Genomic DNA, 24,969 nt, shown 5'->3' with positions numbered 1-24,969 from the left:
TTCCCACTGTCTTGGCTCAGATCCTACATTTCTAATAGAATATATTTTGTTACTATAACCAACTTCTCATGTTAGTCAATCACCTGCGGAGTCCCCCATGGCTTTGCTTTAGGCCCAATCCCTTTTTTTGTGTGCGCATGTTGTCTGCTTCAAAATACATGCAATTAGTTTTGAGTTTGAAAGATCTCCTTAGGGTAAACTAAGGTCTGCATAGGATTCAATCTAAACCCATTTAATAAAGAGAATGAGCCAAAATGACCCCGTAACAGGTACAAGTAACTCTTGAGTATAGTCCTGAAGAAATGTCTTAATTCCTGAAAACATCTACCTGGGTGTACAGGGCCTTTAGGCACTGCCTTCCATACAGAAAGTTTTGTATCAGATCATTTTACAATTCCATCACACAATTGTACATAAACTTTTTCTTCTTTTTTTTTGCTGTAGTGCCTTTTGAATTCTTCAGCTCTCGATGGTCTGTACAAGTTTTATTCTACACAGAACTAGATAAGGCCATTGATGCTTTTCTTCTCATCTCTCTCTAGCCCTGCCTCAGTCAAAAGTCACTCTCATGCCTCAAGCTATTTCTCAATGCATCAGCGAGAATTTGAACTGGTGCCAAAGAAAGAGAGACAGTGTATCTCCAGATTTAGCATCTTGCCATTGGTTGCAAGCGCGCATCATCTTTAAACTTGGTCTGATGCCCGGATATATGAAGACCTCTTGGGTCCCCATAAGTCAGAGATCAGGTCAAGACCTTCTGGCAGGACCTCACTGACAGACCCTCAGTGTAGACTTAACACTGAAGGTCCCTAAGCAATTCTTCAAGAACTCGCCTGAAAAAATTAGATATGCTAAATTTTGCTTTGATGCAGTTGTTTTTTAATCCTGACAGTTTTCAGCTCTGTCTTTTTTATACTGCCTAATATCTTATTGTATTTTGTAAATCAATCTTTTTTTTCTAGTGGCTTTAATCTTTTCATGATGCATTTTATTTGAGTGTTCTTGTTTTGTACTTTCTTCTTGTAGCACTTTGTAGACTCTGTTTTTAGATTACCATTATGTAACTGCAAGAACAATAATAATTGCAGCAGAATGCTACCTGTAGAAGAAGTGGCATGGTAAAAAAATAATGCTATGTGATGGGTAGTAGTGTACAGTAAGAGTAAAAGAGGGAGACTTTTGCACCCTAGTGTAAAACATTAATTGTCAAGTCAAGAATGCACAGGTTCTGGATCATTAGGCTGAGATAGGATTACCATTTTACAACATAGCAGATACAGTTTATACTGTATTAGCAGATGTAGTTAGTAGTATGAGTAGTAAAAAGGAAACATGTGCCTACTGCACATTAACTGTTCAGTTGTATGATATAGAGAAAATAAAACAGCCCGTAGTAAAAATGTACTAGAATATTTTCATGTGCTCTGGTGTTTCACGTGGGAGCAGAGCACTGCCGATCTCTCCAGTTTTCCCTTCTCCTCTCTGCATAATCCTGAGCCTCTTTTCCGCCTGACAGTTCAGCACCATGGACAGGTCCCTGGCATTAGGACGGCTGGGTAACGTGGAAAATGCCCGGGTTCTGTCCTTGGTGCTAAATCCTGGACAGAGCTGGGATGTTGTGCAACCAATCCTAACGCCAGGGTGCTGTCCAACGCGCTGACCTCTTGATGCAGGCTCAATGCCAATATATAGCTGGAATTTCACAATAAAACAAGTCACATTTAGCCATTTTGGAGGCTAATATTTTTCCCAGATTAAACAGAAGCAGGGCAAGCAAAACCTAATCTTTTAGACCCCCAGACTGTCTGACTGAATGTGGATCTAGCCCGTCAGCCACACAGACAAACCACACCAAATTACCAGACAGCAAGCATACTGCAAATTTCTGTAAATATATATATAAATCCACTGTCATACTGTGGGCACTCAGTGTGCATGTGGTCTTCACGTCCTGTTCATAATTCCAGCGCACAAACAGTATTATGTTACTGCAAAGTACATATAAAAGCCTATCTAAGAATAAGGAACAAAGAGTTTTTATTATTGGTAATTTGTCCTGAGGGGCTATTTTCTATCCAATTAGATTTTTTTTTCTCTCCCCCCCCTCCACTGTGCAGAATACTGTGTAGAAGGCGGGTCAGAGCGTCTGTGTGGGAGAAATCCAGGGGCCCATCATCAGTTGGCGCTGAGTGAGCCGAGCTGAGAGATGCGCGTTCACTGAGCCGGGGAAAGGAGGACCGCTGCCTTTCCCTCCACTGCGCCTCACTTCATCACCAGCATCAGCATCTCACCGCCCCGGGCACACTATCATTCAAAATCCTGCACTTTCTGGATGGAATTTTGCACTGGAATATAATAATTTGCAATATTTATACATTTATCAGTCCGGAATCGTCTCTCTGCACGAAAAAAGGTAGGAGCAGATTAAAACTGGGCTACTCGTTATTGTTTTTCTTTTCTTTCTAAGCCCGTTCCTCATACATTTGATGTGCCTGGAAGGTATTTCTGTTCGATTCTGAAGTTTCTTCCGCAATAATTTCCCCTTTTTCTGTGACTGTGACGTGGAATTGGTGAGTTTGGGCAGAGGCTGTAGGGGGGATTTCAGCGCAATGGGATGGTGTGGATGATTAGTTTGAAAGCTCTCACCCGCAGTTTAACCACAGAAGAACGGGCGATTTGCGGGTGGAAAAACCACATCTCAGGAGACCCAGTTGACTTATCGGCGGTGAGTTCGTGACAAATCTATCCGTGGTGAATGAGTGAGGAGCGTCGAGACGGAAAGTTTCAGCTCACTGAATCGCGTCTCTCGGCGGGGCACGGCTCAGAATATCCTACATTAAACGCGAACGCAGAAATCTGCCACAACTTCTTACGGTTTACACATCATTTCTAATAAATATAAACCCGACTCCCGACACATTTGGCGTCGTAATTTTTTTCAAAAGCCGAGGGTGCTGATAAACCCTTGAGCAACAGTCAGACTGCCACCGTGCGAGGAGCAGAGGGAAAGCCGGAGCGCTGCTGGAAAACGTTGCCCGTTTGTTTTATTCATCGGCGCAGGGCTGCGGGTCGGATTTCTCCTCGGTTTTAAGCGCTTTACTTTCTGTTGATTTCAAGTATTTCACTTCTGATCGAAACGATCCGCGTGATCTGTAACTGCATGTGTTATTGCACTCATTTTGTGTTAGCATATCTGTGTGGGATTGACAAATCCAACAGGAGCTTTCAATAGAGACTATAATCATCAGTATAATTTAAAATCCCTGTAGGAACTTATGTCTTTATGTCTTTACTGCACAGTTGAGGGCGACCACTTTGAATTTCTCTCCAGGGATTGTTGGCCATTATAATATTTCATCTATACAGAACCAGTCTACATCATTTTGCTGTTACATTATAAGGTATTTTTCTCATTTGAAGCACTTTTGGGTTAATGTGGAATGTGTTTCTTTAGTAGCAGGCTAGCATCATATATTTTTGCACAGATGTTCATTGGCTGACAGACAAGAGAAACAAAAATAACGTGTCCATTCATTCTATGACAGTAAAGGCCTGGCTGTGCCAAATGTTGCTGCTGTAGGCTAATTAAGTTTAATCAGTTAAAATCTCCATGAAAGGGCAGACCATTAATGTCCAAGACCCCTCAAATCCATTTTATTTGTCCAGAGGAACCCTCTGATTTGGATGTGTGTGGGTAAATGCTTCAGAGATACAATAAGATGTGATTATTAAACACATCCATCTATTGTCTAGTGAATATAAATGCTCAAATGACCAATTATTATTTACTTTCTTTGAGTGTGACCAATTAGTGCTCCCTAAAGGCCCCCTGGTGGTCCCTGGACCTCACTTTGTCTAACCAGTTAGACCTGCAGGTCCGGGCACACTCCCGGTGTAGGATACCCTTGTCTGCTATGACTGATGTCGGATTAAATCGTTCCTCCAGGCTGCAGCTTGTGATAGACAGGGAGCACAGCGGGGGACAGAGGGGGTCTCCAGTGTGTGATGGGGGCTCGGTTATATTACAAAACATGTCAATAAATCTGCAGCACCGAAGCTGGATGCATCGATGCATCATTTATGGTCAGTGACGGTATCCCGTGCAGGTCATCTCATATCCTGCTCTATTTAATAATTCAACGTGTATATATATCCCGGAAAATATGTGCTTATTCGAGCATACTTATAACTCTGTCAAGAACAAGAGCTAGCTAACGTTACTGCTGGGGTCGACGAGGTGGACATACCTTTTTATATTTTGAAATGTGTGGCCTACTTTGTTTTTAATTGGCTGATAAAAGGTCTCTGTTTATGCTAGTAAGAACACATGTACTTCTTTAGGTAGCCAAAAATAGCTTCCTAATTAGCTTTTTTTTTTTTTTTTTGGCCCTCCAGAGTGGTGCTAGCAGGCGAGGGGTTAGCTGAAGGGCTTCTTTCATTGCAACCCTGTGAAGGAAGGTGTCAGTAAAATGTTATGTGTGAACTTTGACTTTTCACCACATTAGCCTTGTTTAGCTTAGCCTACAGGGGAGCTAGCAGGTGCTCCGTTTTTGACGCTAGGTTGCATATGGGAGGGTATGGGCATCTGGTTGGGCTTTCAGTTTATCAAATGTCGCGTAATTCAATAGGAACCTGCGTTATAACCAATTTTGAAATGTTTTATTTAGGGTTCAGTGCAAGTGACGGCATTGTAGCCAGACATTTCTTACACTGGGTGAAAAGTAGCCCCCTTTAGTGCTTTAGTTAACTGAGAAAGAACACGCTAGCATTGTTAGCACTCCCTGTCACATCTATGGCTCACAGGGACACCTGATGCCTCAGTCAGGCAATACACACAATAAGTCATGTTAATTGAATAGAGGCTGGGGCCAATTTTCATAAGAGACTCGCAGCTCAGGTTTCATGGGCACATGGAGCTCTGCTGTTGAAGGGACACACACAGCACAAAGCGCATCCCTACAGTTGGTGGGGTTGGATTGACACAGCTGTGTTCAGGGTTATTCTCACCACACAGAACCTTTTAACCTCTCTGCTGTCTCACCAAGTCACCTTTAAGACAAAGACAATGATCCAGGCAGGCAACCTAGCGTTGTCAGAGAGACACACACACACACACACAGGCACACGCATGCACCCTCACTGCACAGGGACACACATGCATGCACACACAGTGCATTAGCATAGGTATCAGTTACTAGAATTCAATAGCTCGCCTGCTGCAGCAAGATTAACTATTCAGGGCAGGTGGTTAAAGGCCCTATTGTGTTGCATGGTTCTGTGCTACTGTCATGATTGGACAATGCGTTTGTCTGGTGGGCAGCCCACTGCCAAAACAATTGCAAGGGCAAAGGGCTGGAAGAGTACACACACATATAAGGTTTCGCCATGTGAATCATTTCTAGCTCTGCTGAGCAAATTTAAACAGAGCACAGGTGTAGCAAGCAGGGCCTAGTGAGCTATTTAATATTCCATACCAGTGTCATCCGGGGTGTGGTGATAGAAATTGAATGTGTATTCACTGGAATTCAAGAAATTTAAAAAATGTTAATAGTGGTGGGATTCAAATATGAAGTCGTACCATCCTAACATCTTTCTGAATAGCTGTTTATGATTGTAATCCCCGAAAGACATGCAAATGAGAGAGAAAGTGGCGGTGGATAATTAGTCACATTTATCAGGATCCCAGCAGGCCCTTACAGATAGCAGGCTAACGTTTGAGGCTTAACACATGTTCTGGCTCACCTCAATGGATTTTCACTCATCACACAATCAGTAACAGCAGTCTGCTACTCGGGTTTGTTATTTTTGTTATTTTTTCTCCCCGCAAAATTTCTGCATTGTGCCACCACTGTCTGGGAATTTAACTCTCAAATTAAGGTTTTAAAACTTTGAACAATTATTTGAGTTGATCTTCAAATAAAATGGGTAATTGGGAGAAATGGAACCCTGCATAAAAGCGCTCGTAAACCTTTAATGGATGTTAATAGTGGTTATTTAGTGGTATTTAATGGCCACATGGAGAGTCAAATCTGCATTGAGTGGTGCTCTCAATATCCTCTTACAGCTTGATCTAAAGTCATAGGCATGATTTTGTTTATCTGTACAGCATTTCTGTATATTTTACTGAGCTTGTTGGAACAAACACTTGCAAAGCCTTCTCTGTTCTAATCCTTTTGAATAATATTTTTAATTTGACTTTATTACACTAATATATGCTAATATAATGTAACAACTCTACAAAATGCTGCCTAAAAGTTGAATCAACGCCTCTCACACAGTGTCAGTCAAAGTGGAACATTTTAAGTTTCACAAATGATCTGTTTTGCTGCAGAACTGATGTATTAAATAGCATTAGATTAGATATGATAGTATATTTATTTTTTGCATCTTACAAGTTTATATATTCAGATTTACTGAAGCACATGACTTTTTTTTTTTTTAAATTAGCAGGTAGCTCCTTTGTCATGCCAATTGAATGTTTGCTTATAGTGATCTGTCTCTCTCCCCCCCCCCACAGTTCTGTCAGAGGCGTGTCTGAAGCTGGAGATCAAACCATGGGGCACGGAACTGGACCGACGATGAAGGTTATGTGCTTCAATCCAGGAAGTCGCCTCAAAGAAAAATCGCAAGATGCAGCTCTGAATCACTGACAAAACCCACTGAGGATCACCCTCATGTTAGCACTTTCACCTGTCCACTTTGTTTGGAAATTGGATATTGTTCCATATATCTCTGAATAGACTTGGCTGAGAAGATTTGATTCCAACATTAGATCTGCCTGAAAAAAAAAAAAAGGATATTGCATTCTCTGCTTGACTGTAAAATTATCTATGTGGAATATAACATTCAGCAGATAAATCCTGGAACACAGCCATAATCAGATGTTATTATCACTTTGAGGATCTATCCCCAGTTCTAACCCTCTTCTTGTGCATCCTGTTATTCTCTACAATGAATCCCAACAGCCTACCTGGGCATGTCCTCTTGCTGCTAAGTACCGTGCTGGGCCTGAGCGCAGGCTTGGAGTTTACTGGCTCCGAAGGTCAGTGGGCTCGCTACCTGCGCTGGGACGCCAGCTCCAGAAGTGACCTGACATTTCAGTTCAAGACTTCAGAATCGGAAGGCCTGCTGCTCTACTTCGACGACGGCGGATTTTGCGACTTTCTGCTTCTCATGGTATCCGAAGGTAAGCTGCAGCTTCGCGTCAGCATCGACTGCGCCGAGACCACCATTATCTCTGACAAGATGGTCAACGACAGCCGCTGGCACTTTGCCGCCATCAACAGGCACGATTTGCGGACTGGCTTGGCCGTGGATGGCCAGACCAAGACGGAAGAGGTGCGACCCCAGCGACGGTTCATGAAGATCGTCAGTGACCTCTTCCTCGGGGGGCTCCCGGGGGACATCCGCACATCTGCCATCACCCTGCCCTCTGTCCGTGAGCTACCACCATTCAAGGGAATTATCACAGACCTCAGTTATGGGAGTAAGCTGCCCACGCTCATCAATAGTCAGAAAGTACGCTTGGAGATGATGGGCCTTTGCACAGAGAACCCCTGTGAGAATGGTGGGATCTGCTCACTGGCAGATGGAGAAACCTACTGTGACTGCTCCAAAACTGGATATGTAGGTCGATACTGCACAGAAGGTAAGAGGGCTGGCTCCAGAGCTTTGTGTGTCAAGCGCTGAATATTGATTAAAAACTTTGTAAAATATTCAGAGGGATACCTTTACAAATTTACAACTGACCTCACAGCAGGTTCGTCTGCCTCCAGGTATGCAGTAAAGAAATGATATATATATATATATAACCCCTCATATTTGCTTTTCTGCATCATATATTTATTGTCAAAGTCATCTCATGGTGTGTGGCTAAAAACTCATAGAATCCAAATATTTCTTTGTGGGTTGTTGCTCTTAAAGCTTCTTTTATAAAGTCTTCATATTTCATGTGGGAGTTAAATTGGAGGTGATGTGCTCAGCATTTCCTCTGCCTTCACAGTTATTACTTTTGATGAGGAAGCGTTGGATACGGTATTAGCTGATATGACTAAAATTACAACACTCAGTTCTCTTTTCTCCGTTAAATGTATTCAGCTCTTGCAAGGTGGTGAAGGGACCTGAAGGTACACACAATGTTTGGATGGGAAACAACTTCATCTATTTTCCCTCTGCTTCTGTGCCAAGGTCATCTCTTTTTTGGGGAGTGTAATGAGATGCAGCGCTTTGACAATATTCTACCCTTTTCTATCTCCACAGCTTTAAAGATATAGGCATACTGAGTTTTTTCCCCCTACTAGTACTTGCTAGTGATATAATGCAGGACCCACTCTCAAATGTTGCTGGTTCTGTCCTCCCTCTCCAGGAAGTACAGATTCTTTTTCACCTCGTACTGTACCTCGTTCAATTTTTGAATGGCCCTGCTGCTTCTGGTTGAAGGCTGCTTAATGTTAAAAGCCTTTCAAAATATACCGCTGCTTGTACCCTTAAGATCAATGCCAGCTGATGCCAGGAATAACTACATTTTCTGTTTTTTAGTACTGCATCTTCCACTTCATTTTTTTTTTTCATATTTAATCCAGAGAATACACAATTTCACTATAATCTTACACTCTTTTCTTCATGTGTATGGACTGTAAAAGATAACTTTGTGTGAACAGACCCATGTCAAATTTCCTCCACTGATGACCCACTTCCTGTCTGTTCAAATCAGACTGACATGGTTCAGGGATGACTCCATTTTGCAAAAAATCAGGGGAATGCTCACTGAATGCTACAGCACGGTTATTTGTACAATACAGTAGTTTGTCACCATTATAGGGTGCATTTAGAATAAACATTTTCAGATTTCCGTGCATCAGTTTTGCTGTATTTGGTTTCATAAGATGTCCTATCATTCGCTGCTCAAACAAAGCTGTTTGGAGCTTAAATCTCAAGCGCTAGTAGCCTGTGGCATTGCTCAGGACAGCACACAATGTGCTGGTTGCAGAGCAGTCAAGCGGACGGACTGGACTTGCCCCCCTTTCGCTTCATCCCATTTGCTCATTGCCTCTGTCGAATAGTCGATGAAGGAGGAGGAGGAGGTGGTCCATTTGTCTCAAAGCCCCCTGGAGAACTGACAGTGGAACTATGACATCCTCGTGTTAAGACAACCAAGATTTTCAAGAGTGCGCTTGCAACTCAGCCAGACAGCTGGGACAGGGACAGAGATGGTCATATCTCAGCCCGAGGGCAGAGCGAGTGTGACGAGTGACTTCACCACAGGCCTGTTGTACCCAAATTTGTCCCAGGAGGTCAGCTGTTTGACAAGAACCAACCCCTGCTTACTTTTCTCTGCCAGTCTTTCACAAACACGCACATCTATCTCCTCACCTTAACTTCATTTTTGAGCAATAAAAGAGCAAAGCAGGATGGGTAGTCACGTTAGCTCCCCAGCTGATCCGACTGCTGCTCTTTTCTGCCTTCCCATTAACTGATGTGGCTGATTGTTGATTATGCCACAGAGACAGGGAACCATAATTAGGAGGATAATGAGAACAGAGATGGCTAATTTGCCCGGAAAATGCCTGCACAAACACCACCGTCAATTCAAACTGTCTATCGGCAAACTGGCGCAGGATTTTTTTTTAATTGTTTTGTCCACATGTCTACAAGTGTCTTAATACTTGTTGTTCAAGCAACCCTCAAGCACCTAATGTTTTCAGACGCTATTCAGAGCGATCAAACCTTCGCCATTTGGTTGCAGTTAAATGTGAACAATTGCTTAGCACACCTGTCTCTGTCAGCGTACTGTTGATTACGCTGTACATTAACGAGCAATGAAAGCAATCTGTCAAACCTGTGAATATTTATATGTTACATTATCAGGCTGCATGGCCCGAGCCTCGCATGCACGCCCTCAGACACATTTGCATCTCAGATGTGCGCACAAACAAACACACACGGACGGGGAGCGACAAGGCCCCGGAGCTGCTCGTTAAAACGGGCAGATGGCTGACTGGCTGAGTGGACATGGGCCTTGGAAGCATTTTGCCAGCCGTATTCCTAATGGTAGCCTGCTAGCCCACTGGCCTAGAAGGGAAATACGAGGAGTGGGCAGAATTAAAATGTGAGATGAGAAATGAGAACATGAGATGTGGAAGTAGAGTAAAGCCTGCTTTTTTTTTGCCACTTGTGCTAAAAAAAAAAACATCCATGTTCCTACAGTTTGCCCATTTTACAGTGTGCCATCTCTTGCATTGTGGGATAGCTGTGTTAGCCTCCTGCTGAAGCATCATTATTTCACAGCAGTGATAATCACAAGACTGTGCCGTCTCTCTGTGAGCTCCTGCAGCTTTTCCCCAAACCGTCCAGCTCGACTAGCAGCTTAGCACCATAAACAGTTGGCCATAAAACACATGTTCAGTCTCTCCTCCCGTGTGGATCAGGATGTATCAGTGTGACTAACTGTGTCAGGGCAATGAGCTGAAATTAGACACCATTCACCACTCACTCCCTACACATGTCGACTTTGGCAGGCAAATCCGCCGCCGTAGCGTCGGCCCTTTTTTACGTGTGCGCCGTTGATAACTCTCAAACTACCTCTTTCTGCGGAGTCATCTTTAATATCAACTAGATTCTGCTCCTGTTATTAGCTGTGCAAATATCAGTATCTTTTATGGTAATGATCTAGACATTGTCCCTCATTCACTTCAATTAAATTAATGGAGGTGACATTATGAAGTCTTTTTGAATACCTTAGGGTTTTCCAGTTACAATGAGATATGCATAAGGTCAAGGTTATTAAGAGCTACACTGGATTGTTTAATGAATATGTAAAACGATCTCCCATTTCCTCTGTCGCAATCCCACATCCTGCATTTGTAATGAACAGTTTAAGGCCCCCTTCTGCCTGAAAAAATATTCACTGGTTTGATGGAAGGCTAGTAATTGAAGGCTCGGGCAAGCAAACTGTTAAGCAAGTGCTAAAATGGTGCCTTCAGGCTTAGCTTTGGGGATTAATAAACAGACATGGAAAAAATGACAGTTACAATAATCTTACTATAAAAAGTAGGTCAGGGGGAAAAAAAGGAAAAAAATGGTGCAGGGACTCGCCTGATTCCAGTGCAGAGGGCATTTGTGTCTAGTGCCCAAGCTGAAAATTATGTTTGGATTTGAGTGGTGAAGCTGCTGGTAAAATAGAGCAGAGGATTACGCTTGGACCACATGTCCTCCACAGCACATTGGCTTGTTCTGGCTGCTGTCGCATCAAGAGAAAGGGTTTTATCTACATGGGAAACTGAGCGTTTAACACGCACACGCAGTATATGCACACTTATGGAGCGCAAGCATTTGCACAGTCAGAAAAAAACCAAACCGTGTGCCTGCTCATTCAGGCGCTTACGTTCAGGGGTCTTAAGTCCCCCCCAGTTCTCGAAAACCAGAGCTGTGCTGCTGTCCATCAGCTGGCCACTATCTCCCTCCCCCCACTTCAATGCTTCGTCCTTCCCTTTCCTCTCCCAATGTCATCCTTTCTCGTGTGGGAGAAGTAGCAGCCATTTTGGTCTCCCTAAAGGAGAGGAATCTCACCTCGCCTTTACCAGCTCCCTCTAGTATTTGTCGCTCTGCGCCTCCTTTCAAATGATATTTATGTCCTCTGCTGAGTTTGTTAAATTTAACATTTTACACTTACATCCAGTGGTGGGAAACAGGCCAGACAACCTGAGCAGAGACCAAGGCACAGCACAGAGTCAAATTATGATCAGATATTGCGTATGAGAGCCGACACTTAAAATGTCTAATGTAGTCTGTCTTAATTAAGATTTTTTCAATCTTCTCTTGCCAGTCCTTGACACTCTCGAGGGGCTCTGATTACAGAAATCTCTCAAGATTAATTTTAAGCTGCAAGCGTCAGGTTTGAGACTAAAGGGACAGGATGGAGATACAGATACAAACTGAGACTGAATTCCCTGACTGATCTCTCATGTGCCCCAAATCAGACTGGCATGTTTGATACCCAGAAGGTGTCATCCACGGGTGAGAATCCTGGTGAGGACGTTTGCCCGCTAGAGATGAAGCTTAATGTGTGGCGTATTTTTCTTTTTTTTGCCACGCCACACTGCAAAAGTACAGGAATCCTACAGTGAGCGTTCCCCTGAAAAACCACAACGGGTGTGTTCAATTTGGATCAGCGGTTCAGAAGAAGTTGGGTGGGTGGGTTACAGGGGCAGAAATGAAGGTGGAGGAGAAAGATATGGGTCTGAGAATTAGCGTCCCAAGATCCACAAACCTCACAACACCATAAATCCTCCTGGATTTATGTCAATTTTCTATGTGTGTGTGTGTGAGGCACTCTGTGTGATACAAGATGCGGAATATTATGTTACTGTAACGATATTCGAAATGTGAAAGAGTTGTTTGCCAAAGTTGTAACGTCAATCTGATTCCCAGAGAAGATGGGACAGATGAAATATTATGTGTTTCTCTCCACAGGGATTTAAACTGATGTAGTTGTTTTGATTAGGCATGTCAAGGGGCAGCTCTTTGCTCCTTACATGGAGACACAATGCTTAGAAGTGTGCTATGTTTTGCATGTTAGATCCACATGCAAAAGCAGCTGTAGTGTGTTGCTAATGCTGGACTTCTCTTTGCTTTCTCTCTATTTTCCTCTGACCACTCCACAGCAGTCCAGAGAAAACCAGGTGAGTCACAAGGACTAGTGATAGTTGCAGTTAAATTGTAGCAACAGTTCTATAGTTCAGAAAAAGTTTTGTAATCTATAAAAAAATGTTATGCATTCAGCTTTAAAAGGCAAGCAGAAATGTATGCGTAATCATTTATAATTGCCATTTTTGAGTAAACAACCTGCACAGCTACTTTATATTCACATACTGTGTTGCTCTCTTTATTAGTCATTTGTCTGTTTCAATAGAAAGCTTTCAAATGCACTTGGGAAAGCTTTGCTTTTAGTGTGAATGCCATGGTTTGCCATCATGCAAAGCATGCATAATGACAATACAACTGAAGTATTGGTGTGCTGTTGTTCTGAAATTTTCTCTCTGTCCCTCTCTGTTGGATTTTCTCTTCAAGGCCTCGCACACCTGAAGGCAGAGCAAGGTACTTTTTTTTATTTCTAGAGCTCTATTGTTTAGGTCACTGGCCTGGCCTGGCTTGGCTTGGTTTTGGGGCGTAATTTTACGCTGTGTGCCTTCACTACCTGTCCGTGTGCATTTGTGTGTTGCAATGCTTCCATTGTTGCTGCAAAGAAGTGGGAGGGTTTGTTGTGTGTGTGTGTGTGTGTGTGTGTGTGTGTGTGTGTGTGTGTGTGTGTGTGTGTGTGTGTGTGTTGGTGGGGAGGGATGCATGGCGGCATAGCATGTTGCTCATCTCACCTTCGCTCCCTCGCTCTCCCTCTTTATGCTTCTGTGTCTCCTCACCCTCGTTTCACCCAGGTTCCTGTGTATTACATAATTGTGTACTGTTCTCAGTTCCACAGCTAACATGCAGTGACACACTCCACTGTTCCTGCTCGACCTCTGGAGCGACAGGGGGGAATGGGGGAGGGTGAAAACCAGGGAAGCAGGAGGGTGGATAAGAAAATCATTGGAATTAGGGGAGACAGCTTGGAGGAAGCAGAAGAGGGATATGGGAAATATAGAGGAAAATAAGGAACAAAAAGAGTTATGATTAGGTAAGGTGCATGTATGAGAAACAACCTAGGATCCGGTCGAATAGTCTTTTTTTGCTTAGCACGGTTCCTAACTGAGTGAAAGGACCCGGAGGTATTTCAGTGGAAACCATGATAAGAGTTGTTCAAATTCTCTAAATGCGAAGGAAAAGAGCTTCATTGCTTCCTTTATTATCTCCTTGAGCATAGGATACTCCTTTAGCCATCCTTTAGATACGAAAGGAGATAATGCCGTCCCACAATTCCTTTGCCAGCTGCAGCAACACTTAAAAAGCCGGCCGTTCACAAATGATCAAAACGACCAACAAAGGACGCTGATGAACTTCTAAGTTACCGCCTCGTTTTTATCTTATGTCCTAACTTGTTAATATGCTTCTTTGTTTTGAACTTTGAACAATATATTAAACCCCGGCTGACTGAACGCTATTGTTGTAAAATCTACCTGTTGTGATGTTGTGGTCCTGTGTGAAGGACTTCATAACGTGTTTAAACATTATTATATTAAAATGATCAAAGTGAAGTTTAAACGTCGTAGCGTAGCGTTGGCATTAGTTATTCCTCGTATCGGGCTTTGTTGTATTGCCAGCCTTTAGGAATATCATTTAAATATTTTAAGAGTTCTTCAGTCTCAGATGCTGACACTTAAGAATGATCAGAGTCAGAATGGGTTTTATTGCAAAGTATGTGTCTCTGATTTTGGTGCATAACAATAACCATAGAACAAGGAAAGCCAGTACTGCAGGTCAAGAAACATAAATAGAAAACTAGAAAATTAACAATGAAGAAATATAAAGACAATAAAAGAGCATATGTGCAATATGGCTGTTATTTTAAATTGAAGATGTGCAGCTTGCGCAGGAATGTGTAAAAAGATCACAGTATTACGTTTAAATAGCTGCAATGTGCAGTAAAAGATTATATGTACAGTAGTAGATTTGTAGGCCTATTGAACACATTATGACCATTATGACTGGTAGCCTATATTCCTTTTTCAAATTTCAATTCCAACCTTGGCAATGAAGTCATATTTTTCACTGGGTTGTCCATGTATATAGCCTACGTGAAACAACATGCTAAGAGTGCAGGTGCGAAGTATCTAAATTGTGCTTTTTGTAGTCCATCAAAATCTGCCATTGTATATTATTCTCTCAGTACCGCGGTTGTCTTTTCCTTATGAATTTTCTTTCACATCTTTCCTTGACCTCCTTATGTAATCCCCCAAGGTCAAAGGAAAAGTGTTAAAGGAAAGGACATGGGACCTACTTTTTTTGACAATCTGACCAGACCCCTGGTATCCCTCGCAATTATGTTCATATTGGAAAAATCTGCAACCCCAACCCTCTCTGTGGGTTGATGACTTTAATACAGCAGACAGGAGTCCCGTCACTGTTGGCATCTTTTCTAAACCTAACATTTCTCTGATTGTGTTTTAGTTGTTTTACTTAATTAATTTTATTTCATATGCCAAAAAACGTATTTCCCTGACCCAAACCATAATGTAGTCACCATGCGCAGATATAGAAAGACATCATTTAAAGTTCATGCTTGACCTACCACATGATCTTCTTCAGCACATGGAGTTTGCTCAGTTGCCATTGGATTGTAGTTTACTTATGAATACAGCCCAGTATCACAAATCGCATAGTTGTTCAAATAAAAAAAAATTCTGAGCCCTTTAAGGACTTCTTATCTACTTCGGCATAAAGGTTCCGATTAAAAGTTAATTCTTGACTTTGGAAACTGCAGTTGACAAAACGACCTTAATTCAAGGTTCATTCAGTAGTTCAAAAAACGTTTGTACTGGAAGTTGAACGCAGAATCGTCCCAATGTCAACAACGTTTTCTTTTGCCAATGGGGTTTGGAAGAATATAGGATTTAGGAATATTTTCCTCTTGTCCTCTAGATAACAAGCAAGGTCAATATAGCTTTCCTTTTTGCTTCCATTTTGCCTCAAACAAAACTAGCCACAACCAAAAATGGCTGCTGTACAACCCTTGAGTATTCACCAAGCTTCAAGTTCTTTCTTCTGGTTTACAATTCACCACAAGACAAAGAAAAAAGAAAACAGAAGCCCATATAAAAATTGTGCAGTGTCAGTTGTGTGCTGCCTATGTGCGCTTCTCCCATTTCCCCACCATTTGCATGATGATCAACATTTTGCATGGAAGTGTCAGTTGGCAGTGTGTAGGCTCAATGTATACTAACTATAGCTTATCCCCACTTTTTGCTGTCTTTCTCTGGTGCTCCACGCGGGATGACACTCTTCCCTCTTTTATCTCTACGGATCCTTTCTCCTCTCCAAAAACTGTAGGTAGAAACAAAGGTACAGCAATCCCTTTTTCCCTACTGTACTCTTATCTGTGCTTCAAGAGCTGCGTGCGTGCGTGCGTGCGTGTGTGTGTTGAGTTTCGCTTGTGCTGCCACTGGTTAATCATTCATTATGTGTGTTCATTAGATGTCTGCATATGCTATGCAGTGAGAGAGAGAAAGCGAAAATCAGGGGACTTTCCAGCTAACGACTGCCCACATTTACTGTTGCATGAAGGATGAGTGATTGAGGGGATATGGAAAAAAATATGGTGTACTGGAGAAGTAATTTCACTTGATTATCACTGTTTTATATAAAATGATGAGAGTAAGCTTTATGGTGGATTATTCATTGTCTGTGCAAACAGCAAATATGATTTAATACACTATTTACGTAAAGGCGTTAATGCATTTGTGTGTACATTTGTGTGTGTGTTTGTGTTTAATTGGATATGACAGTTCTGTGTCTGTTGGAAAGGAGCTGATTGGTGCATTTGACCTGACATTTGGCTTCATTTGAATGAGGTCATGGTGGCAGTGGCCTGTATATTGCAATCGTGCAGAGAATATCCTCATTATTCATTTATCAAAGCCATGTGATACACTGGGTAGTTGTCTGAGTGCTCATCCGTGTTGTGTGTGTGTGTGTGTCTGTGTGTGCCTCCTTTTATCTCGATGGAGGAAAACTGAATTATGATCACCTGTTTTGATTGATATTAGTTTAATTGACTGAAATGTGCCTACAGTGGAAGTGTGTGTGAGTTTACTATTCTGAATAATAAATAGGTGACTGTTTTCTAAGCCGCCCACCCTTAGTTACTGTAGCTACACCAGTCAAACTTGCCATCGTTGCAAGGCACATAGAGTTGTTTGTAGTAATCTCCTTTGGAACAACATATCCTTTCAAACAGACGTAGACAAAAGGTTTCTAATTTGTAGGCGGCGATTTATTTTAGCTGGCAACGTTAGCTGCTACATTGGTTGAAAAGCTATCTCTGGCTACGTTTTTAATGTTTCCAGCTGTCTTCTTTTAAAAAAAGAGTCTCGTGACAGGGGTCTTAAATATACACTTGATGGCTTCATGCCACTCTGGCCCAAGAGGTAGAGCAGGTCGTCCACTTATCCGAGAGTTGTTGGTTCAATCCCCCGGCTCCTCCCGTTGCATGTCAAAGTGTCCTTGGGCAGGATATTGAACCTCAAATTGCTCCCGATGCTGTGTCATTGGCGTATGAATGTATCCTTTAGTTTCTGTTTCTGGTGAGCAGTTGGCACCTTGCATGGCAGCCCCTGCCATCAGTGTGTTAGTGTGCTTTAATGTGTGAATGTGGCATGTAGTATAAAGCACTTTGAGTGGTCAGAAGACTAGAAAGTAGTCCATTCACCATACATGATATCATGGTAGAAGACTGAGCCTAAAGCTGCATATCCTAGGTAAAAAGTCAGCATCCTAACCGGTTGAAGACCTATGTAGAAGACATGGAAATAAAGAAACATTATTTTATAAGAATATAGATCTGACTTTTAATTCTGGCAGCTCAGCTTACATACCACATACTCATATATTCAAACAGAATGTTTGAAAACCCTAACCCTTTTAACTTTACAAGAGAAATGTTGTGTAGGATGAGAACAAACAGATATGTTTGGCAAAAACAATAATATCTAGGGTAATGTTGCTAGGGTTGGAAAGAGCTGCTAACATTAGCCTAAACTCAGGCCTCGGGAGTTAGCCAGACATGGTAACATTTGCAGCTTATGTTCGAGCAGACACTTTATTTAATCCATCCCTTACCTTTTTTTTGTTTGGATTTGTAAATGCTAATGAAATGACACCACCTTCCAACCTCTTTAGATATCGTGGTATGTTTCTTACAACAGCCTCATGCACACCACTTCTTCATGTAAAGAAATCCAAAGCTTGACAGGCCTGCATATTTACAGTTCCTAAGCTTTGATTGGTGCAGTTGTTGTTCTGGGGAAGGGCTCATCAAACGCTATCAATCTTGATTGCCACAACTGAAGGGCAAGTTATGTATTTTCTGAAATGTGATGTGTGTGAGTTGCCTCTGTTCTGTACTCAACTGAACAATTGGCTCTGTATCAGACCCTCCACTGTACTCTCCCTGTGGATGGGGTAAAACCAAAAACAGAATTCCCTCACACTTGCATCCCATCAGCATATTATGTAGCAGTGGGCCGATCAGTGTGTAGTGAGGCGTCACACAGCGGTTCAGTTGTTAGTACTGTTGCATAACAGATCAAGAAAGATGCAGGTTTGATGCACAACTCTGGTCTTTTCTCCTTGGAGTTTCCTCTGGGTGTTAGTTTCCTCCAACTGTCCAAGGACATGCAAATTAGATGGACTGGGGACACCTATGGGGAATTACTCCCAGGTGTTAAGTGTGAATGATTGTCTCTATATCTGTTTTAATCCTACAGTGATCTCTGGATAGGCTCTATTCTCTTGTGTCCCTGCAAAGGAATAATATATGTGTAATATGTGTTAGGGAAATGAATGAATAACGGTATCGTGGCAATGTAATCAAAAGAAATTGCACAGTAATCATTAGAAATATAAAAGGAGATGATTTTAAAACACACAGACATGTAACCAAGGCAATATTCAGGTTACATAACTTATTACATGGCTTTTTATTGAGAAATACTAGGATCATGATGTGTAAAATGAGAAAGTGCCTTGCAGCAGGTCCCTGTGCTATTAGATTCATGTCTCTGCAGATGTGTGCATGTACTGTAAATGGCACAGTGGTCAGAGGGCACAGTAAGTGGGAGGCTGGGGAGAATAGACCCGAGAGGAGTGACTAGAGACAGTGGGGGGGAGGGGGCTGAAGGCGAAAGAGGGAGGAATAGGAAAAGGATAGAGTGCTGCAGATGAAGGGGCCAGGGGAGCGCGTCAGTGTTGTGAGGCCACATATTTCTAATGAAAAATATAGAGCACCTTGTCATCCCTGTACTCCAATCTGGGGCTGAGCCATCCATCGAGAAAGTTTCAGTCCTTTGCAATCAGCGAGGCCCCGATTGTTCTTGGCTCAGAGATGCAACTATTTTTGATGCATAACTTTGATGATACTGTATAGCAAACTTTTTTATAATCCATGGCAATGGACCAGAAACTGTGCTCCAGTTAGCAACATTGCTCCAGTTATCAACATGCTGCACTTCCACCTGCAGATATGTACAGTTTATTAGACTACACCAAGGACATATAGTATCTAGTTTTTTTTATAAATACAATTAATAAAGTTTATGTTTGGTCAAAATGTTTTTAAAAAAATCCATTGTGTTCACTTGCTTGCAAAATGAATGATTTCACTCAATCAATTTGACCTTATCTATGCATGAGCAAAGAATAATACCACTGCAGATAGGACAGTCTGTGAAATAGAAGTAGCGAGCCCATGAACCAATCAAAGGCCATTCCGAATGTCGTCATACCTAAATGTGCCATCAAGATAATGAGATCTGATCATGATGGCTTGCGTTTCCACTCAATATGTTGCTATCCGTATGAAATACACTATGTATGAAAGCAGTCAGAGCCATCAGCTGTTTCCTGTATCACATCCAGATGTGGTATGCTAGCGTTGATCACATTCCAGGTGTTGTGTGGTTATTTACCACCTCAATTTACACCTCAAAGTAAAATATTGAAAGAGAAATGATTTTAGAGTGTGACGAACTCTTAACTATACAAAGACAAAAAGTTGACAGTATGCCCTTGATGGTACAGTACGTGTTCTGTAGCATGGTAATTAGCATATTCCAAATGACCTTTAGCAATTTACTACACTTCCTACTTTTAGTCCACCTTGTGTCTAAATCTCACAACCCACTTAATCCACTGCTAGGACCAGCTTGAAAGCGCTGATCCAGAGCAACCCCTTTGCATATTTTCGGCTAAAATTGTACAAACAAAAAACGGCAAAGACACTTGCCATGTAGTCCTGTTCATAAAGGCCCATACCGCGCTCACTGACTTGTGACATCATCATTTTGTCCCCCATGTCTAATCAGTGGTGTGCTTTCAGCGGACACCTGGATGGTGTTCCTGGGCGTATGACAGTTTAGCCCAAGGTCAGAGATGAGACTCTAAGCTACAGCCTGCAGGTCTTGCTGCCAGCATTACCTAATGGCTCTCCTATGAATACAAAAACATCTATTATATGCATGACAAACGCTCAGTGTCACGGAGAATTATACTTGAGTGCACACGCACAATGGTGAGAGACAAATGGAGAAATGTAAACCTAGAGTTAATTTAAAATGTTGACGTGGTCCCATCAAAGTATGATGAGTATTATGATTACACATACTCTACATCCTTATGTATTGGACATTCTGGCAGGCAGTGTACGGGTTGCTTCAAATAATTGTACTCACTCCCTGTGCTGTAGTGTATCTTATTCTGTGATGAAACTCTTCTGGACTCCAGGGGTGGACAGAGAAAGAGCACTGACATAGCTGCTATGGACGTAACTTGGCAATGGGGGTGAGTCCACTTCAGAGAGCAGTAAGAGTGGGAGTGAGGGAGGGAGAGAGTGAGTGAGGAGTTCTGCCTGAGTCTAATCCCCCTGCATGAAGGCTTAGGACTGAGAACTTATTCTCCACTTCTGGAGTCACTCTCCCTAATTATCCCCTCAAAGTCCTGCTGCAAAGTTCACACAGACAAGATTTTTGCTTTCTGCCTCTGTCACACCCTCTCTGTTTCTGTCTCTCCCACCCTCCCTCCCCCTCTCCGTTATATATATTCTCTCCCTGCCTGTCACCCCTCCTCTGACTCTGACTCCATCTCTCTCAGGCTCTCCTCCCTGCCTTTGTCCCACCCTATTCATCTCTGTCTGCCTCGGTATTCTAGTTAGCCTTTCTCACTTTCTCTCTCCTCCTCCACCTCCTCCTCCTTACTCTTGTGTTTCTCCAGTTCAAAGTACTGTGGACATCATGAGCCTCCCATCACAGTCAGGCTCAAGATGGGAGTGCTGTGCTGGTGCTTACTGCCTGTCCACAGATGCTGCCAGGCTTCAGTGGGATTTATGTACAGCTCTGTCCATCCTCCTCAGAGCTTTTTTGGTTAGTTCACTGGACTGTGCCAGTACTAAACCTTTTGACTTTTTAGCATTTTCCAGTGTTACACAGTAGTTTCAGGCAATAGTGATTGGTCATATATTATTTATCCCAAAGGTTATATAACAGAAAAGTTTTTTTTTGTTGCAAGAAACATACTGCCATGCCATTTAGTTTGTTCCACTGCTAAGAGTGTGCATCACACAGCATCACTAGTGTCGCAGTGTTTGATATGCCAATCCGGGGAAATAATGTGATTTAATTGCTGCTGTTCTGCAGAGAAGATGTGTGTTGAAGCTGGCCAGTGACCACTCCTTTTCTCTGACTGAGACTAACGTAACACACCTAAATCCCAGTGCGCATTACATAAAAACAAAACACGGCCCTCTCGTTCACTGTTGCTCTATAGCGCAACCAGTGGCCAAATGGTCCCCAGCATGCCTTTCATTTATTAATTGTGTCCAGGTGTACTTTTTACATGATAAAATTCAATGGACTGACTCCTTGTTTATTTAGATGTTAACCAGATTAGATGAATTTCAGTAGATATAATTTAAAGACTATTGCAGGATAACCGAAACCCAAAATTATATCCCAAATGCTTTTCTTTACATTATTGAATCAAAATGAATCGTTGCTGAAGGGATTCACTGCTGATGTACTGCTATTAAATAGAATAAAATAAGAAAAGTATTACCACCACTTTCAGCATCTCCCCTCTCTAAACGTAGTCCTTACCCTACTGACCCATGATTGCATGTTGCAGAATGAGGCATTTCTCCTTCCTTGTCCTTCGTAATGTATGAGATGGGCAGAGGCACTGTGTGTCATCAGAGGTTTGGTTTGTTTGCATCCATGCAGTGTCACAGAGGCAATGGAAACGGGTTTTCCTGTTGTGCCTCAGACATTGGATTCAGAGCACCAGCTGGCACTTATTGGCCTTGGCACTCGTTGGTCGGGCTGTTGATAAACGGCTATTAATGGCCAGACGCTCGCCCCGAAATTGAGTTTAACTTTGCCTCTTCTCATTACTCAGTCTGAAACTACACCACAATCTTCGAGGTGGATTTCAAAGTTGAGTTAAAAATTGAGGGCATTGGTCAAATTGATTTCAGCACTGACCGGCTGCTACTCAAGCAGTCAGAAAATATGAGCTGTAAATACAGACCTCCTCCCCTACACCTGTGGTTTTCCTCCCGCAGCTCATTGTTTCTGAAAGGGGTGCTGATTGGTTGGCGTAACATTTTTGCCAGGGCCTAAATTGCTCAGAATTGTGCCTGGAAAGTGGAGGCAACAAGCAATTCTGTTCGGTTCAAAGCTATGTTATTAAGGAATGAAGTAGATTTTGCATCAGTTTCATTACATTTGTTACCAGAATCTGAGGGAGGAATCGATTGTCTCCTCTCTTCTAATTTCCTTTATATGTTTTCCTCAAACTCTCTGCTTCTATCTATGTTTTGTCTCTCGGCTGTGTCACTTCCTTGTGTTCCGTTTTTTTCACACTCTTGTTCCTTTCTGTTATTTGTTTTCCATTTAGGTTACATTATTCTCTGTCATGTTATGTTCTACTCTTTCTTGTCCCCTTCCTCCGAGCCATTTCCTGCATCTGCGGTTCCCCAGACAACGAGGCAGAGGTTCACAAAACATTGTCAGCTGCACTGCACAATTCTTTCCCAGACACCAACTCACAGATGCCAACCTTGTGATTGGTTGTCTTCCCCTCCTTCATTTTCTTTGTCACTCTCTTCTGGCCTTGCACTCTCTTTACTCCTCTCCCTCTGTTCTCTCTCTCTCTGCTGACCTCTGGGATCAACCGAGCAAAACTGATTCCCACTTTTTCACGGATCATGAGTGCGTCAGTGGTTACGCAACAGAGACGGAGAGAGAAAGAGAGGGAGAGGGGGGGAGAGAGAGCGAGCGAGAGAGAACATGTGAATATGTAACTGACATATTTGTCCATCTTTGTTTGCACTGCTGCTTATCACCAAAAGAATATTGCTCTTGGTTAAGCCACTTCCTCAACAGAATATTTAATATGTTTGCCTGAAATATTTGTTCTATCATTATCGGCTTTGCTGCCGGGCAAACATAAAATGTGCACTGCTCATACACAGCGACAAATAGAAAATCTGTTTACACGCTTACACAAACGTACGTCTTCATAGCGACGGATAGGAATGAGAGGTGAAACATTTTCGGTCAGTTTTTGATGACCATGCAGTGTCGCAATTAAACATGAATATTTTAATGGCTTACTAGTCAGCAAACCTACCATGAATGTGCTCTCATTTCAAGTAAAAATCAGTGAAATATACTAAAATAAGACAGTTAAAGAACACATCTCACATTGTGTTGTAGTAGTACACTGAGTGAACACATTAGGCCGAAAACTGAGGAATGCTGTGTATTGTTTGTGAAGTGCCTGAGACCTTATGAGTAGGATTTATGCAAAGAACTAGGTTAAGATGTGGCTTGAAGGGCTGTATTGTGAGAGTCTAAGTATGAGCGCAGGAAGGCTTAGGAATATGTGGGTGCGTGTGTGTTTGTGCAGAGTGTTTGTGTGATTGTGCAGAGGGGTGACATGTGTAGATGTGATGGCTGCAGCCATGCATAGATGTTCACACCAGAGAGAAAGTAAACAAACATGGCAGCAGAATGGTAAGAAAGCACTGTTGGAGCACACTGCCTCTTTCTCTCCTCTTCTTTCTCTCTCTGTTTCACCATCTTGTTTGTTTGTTTGTTTGTTTGTTTGTTTGTTTGTTTGTTACCTCTGCCAGCGAGGTTATCTTTTTTTAAATTCTGAGGGTCTGCCCGTTTGTTCGTCTGTTGGTCTGTTAGTTGCCCAATATCTCTGAAACTACCAAAATGATTTTAGTCTACTATGGTAGAAACATTTTTCTTTGCAACAGGTAGACAAATTTAAGTATTTCCACAATATTGCCATTTACCTTTAGAACTGTTCAACTGTAAGGCCTAGGAGCAAATTTTGTACCCCTTTCTCTGCATATAATGACCTTCAATATCTTTTTATGTTTGTACAGCTACAACCAGTTTTAGGTCCGTGCATATATCCACTCTGAGTAACCTTGCGTTCCCTGGTGCATATGGTTTAGTTCAATATAGGGTGGAGAAAAGTAGTTCCTGTCCAAATGCAGTAATTGCGCTGGTGCTAAGGACTTCAGGTCGACCGCAATCATGTAATAAAATAAAGTTAAATCAGGCTGCCAAAAGAGCAAATTAGAGCTCACAAATTGTGTGTAAGAATGGTTTGATATGGGCATGTAATGAGGCTAGCTGGCTAATAGTATAATTGGTAGCTTGCTGTTAAATGAAGCAGTTATGTTGCTATGGTTTGTCCCTTTATGTTACTAAAGTTTGATTATGTTTTTTCTATGTTGCAACAGACTGGGCTAGCGCTTCTGGGCTTGCGATTGTTCTGACTTTCTTAACTTCATTACTGAAAAGAGGGAAGGGAGCCAACTGGGGCTGCAGATGAATGGGGCCCAGATGTTTGTGCCATGTCACTGCTGTGTTTTACAAGCTTTTTGTAACTCTTCTTTCCTCCTACCTTTTTGTTCTTCTTTCTTTTCCATCAAACTTTCATATCTATGGAGTCTAACATTGCTTGGCAGCGCTCTTGCCTGACAGAATGGCTGCGTGTATAAGTGCAGCGCTCTTGCATGTCTACTACTCGAACAATCTGACACCCGACTACAAAAAGGTACACAAAAAGTATTTCATCTGAGTTGGTGAAATTTCGACCTGATGAAGGCAACTTGTACTTATGAGAATCAAAAGAACCTGAGCTAATGGAAAAAGTGGCCGTGACTTCTGTTAACATTAGAGTTAGAAAGTAAGTGATATGAAATGTTGAAAAGGCTAAAAAGAAAGTCATTCTTCAAACACCAACCCA

The 24,969-nt window shown here is 42.2% G+C and overlaps 1 protein-coding gene across 8 annotated transcripts in view; it reads left to right on the top strand.

The window, feature by feature from the left end:
- The first annotated feature begins 2,167 nt into the window (after positions 1–2,167).
- The window catches only part of nrxn3b (neurexin 3b), a 279,282-nt gene continuing 256,480 nt past the window's right edge, over positions 2,168–24,969 (top strand). For all 8 annotated transcript variants that reach the window (XM_051408679.1, XM_051408673.1, XM_051408671.1 and 5 more), the window contains exons 1-4: positions 2,168–2,413; positions 6,518–7,648; positions 12,663–12,680; positions 13,069–13,095. In XM_051408679.1, the coding sequence (XP_051264639.1) occupies positions 6,952–7,648; positions 12,663–12,680; positions 13,069–13,095 (742 nt within the window). In that variant the 5' untranslated portion in view covers positions 2,168–2,413; positions 6,518–6,951. The remainder of the gene's footprint in view (positions 2,414–6,517; positions 7,649–12,662; positions 12,681–13,068; positions 13,096–24,969) is intronic.

This window comes from Dicentrarchus labrax, unplaced genomic scaffold (assembly GCF_905237075.1).
Source record: "Dicentrarchus labrax unplaced genomic scaffold, dlabrax2021, whole genome shotgun sequence".
In the NCBI taxonomy this organism is placed as follows: domain Eukaryota; kingdom Metazoa; phylum Chordata; class Actinopteri; family Moronidae; genus Dicentrarchus; species Dicentrarchus labrax.
The sequence above is the reverse complement of the archived record's forward strand: the minus strand, read 5'-3'. Positions and strand labels throughout refer to the sequence as shown.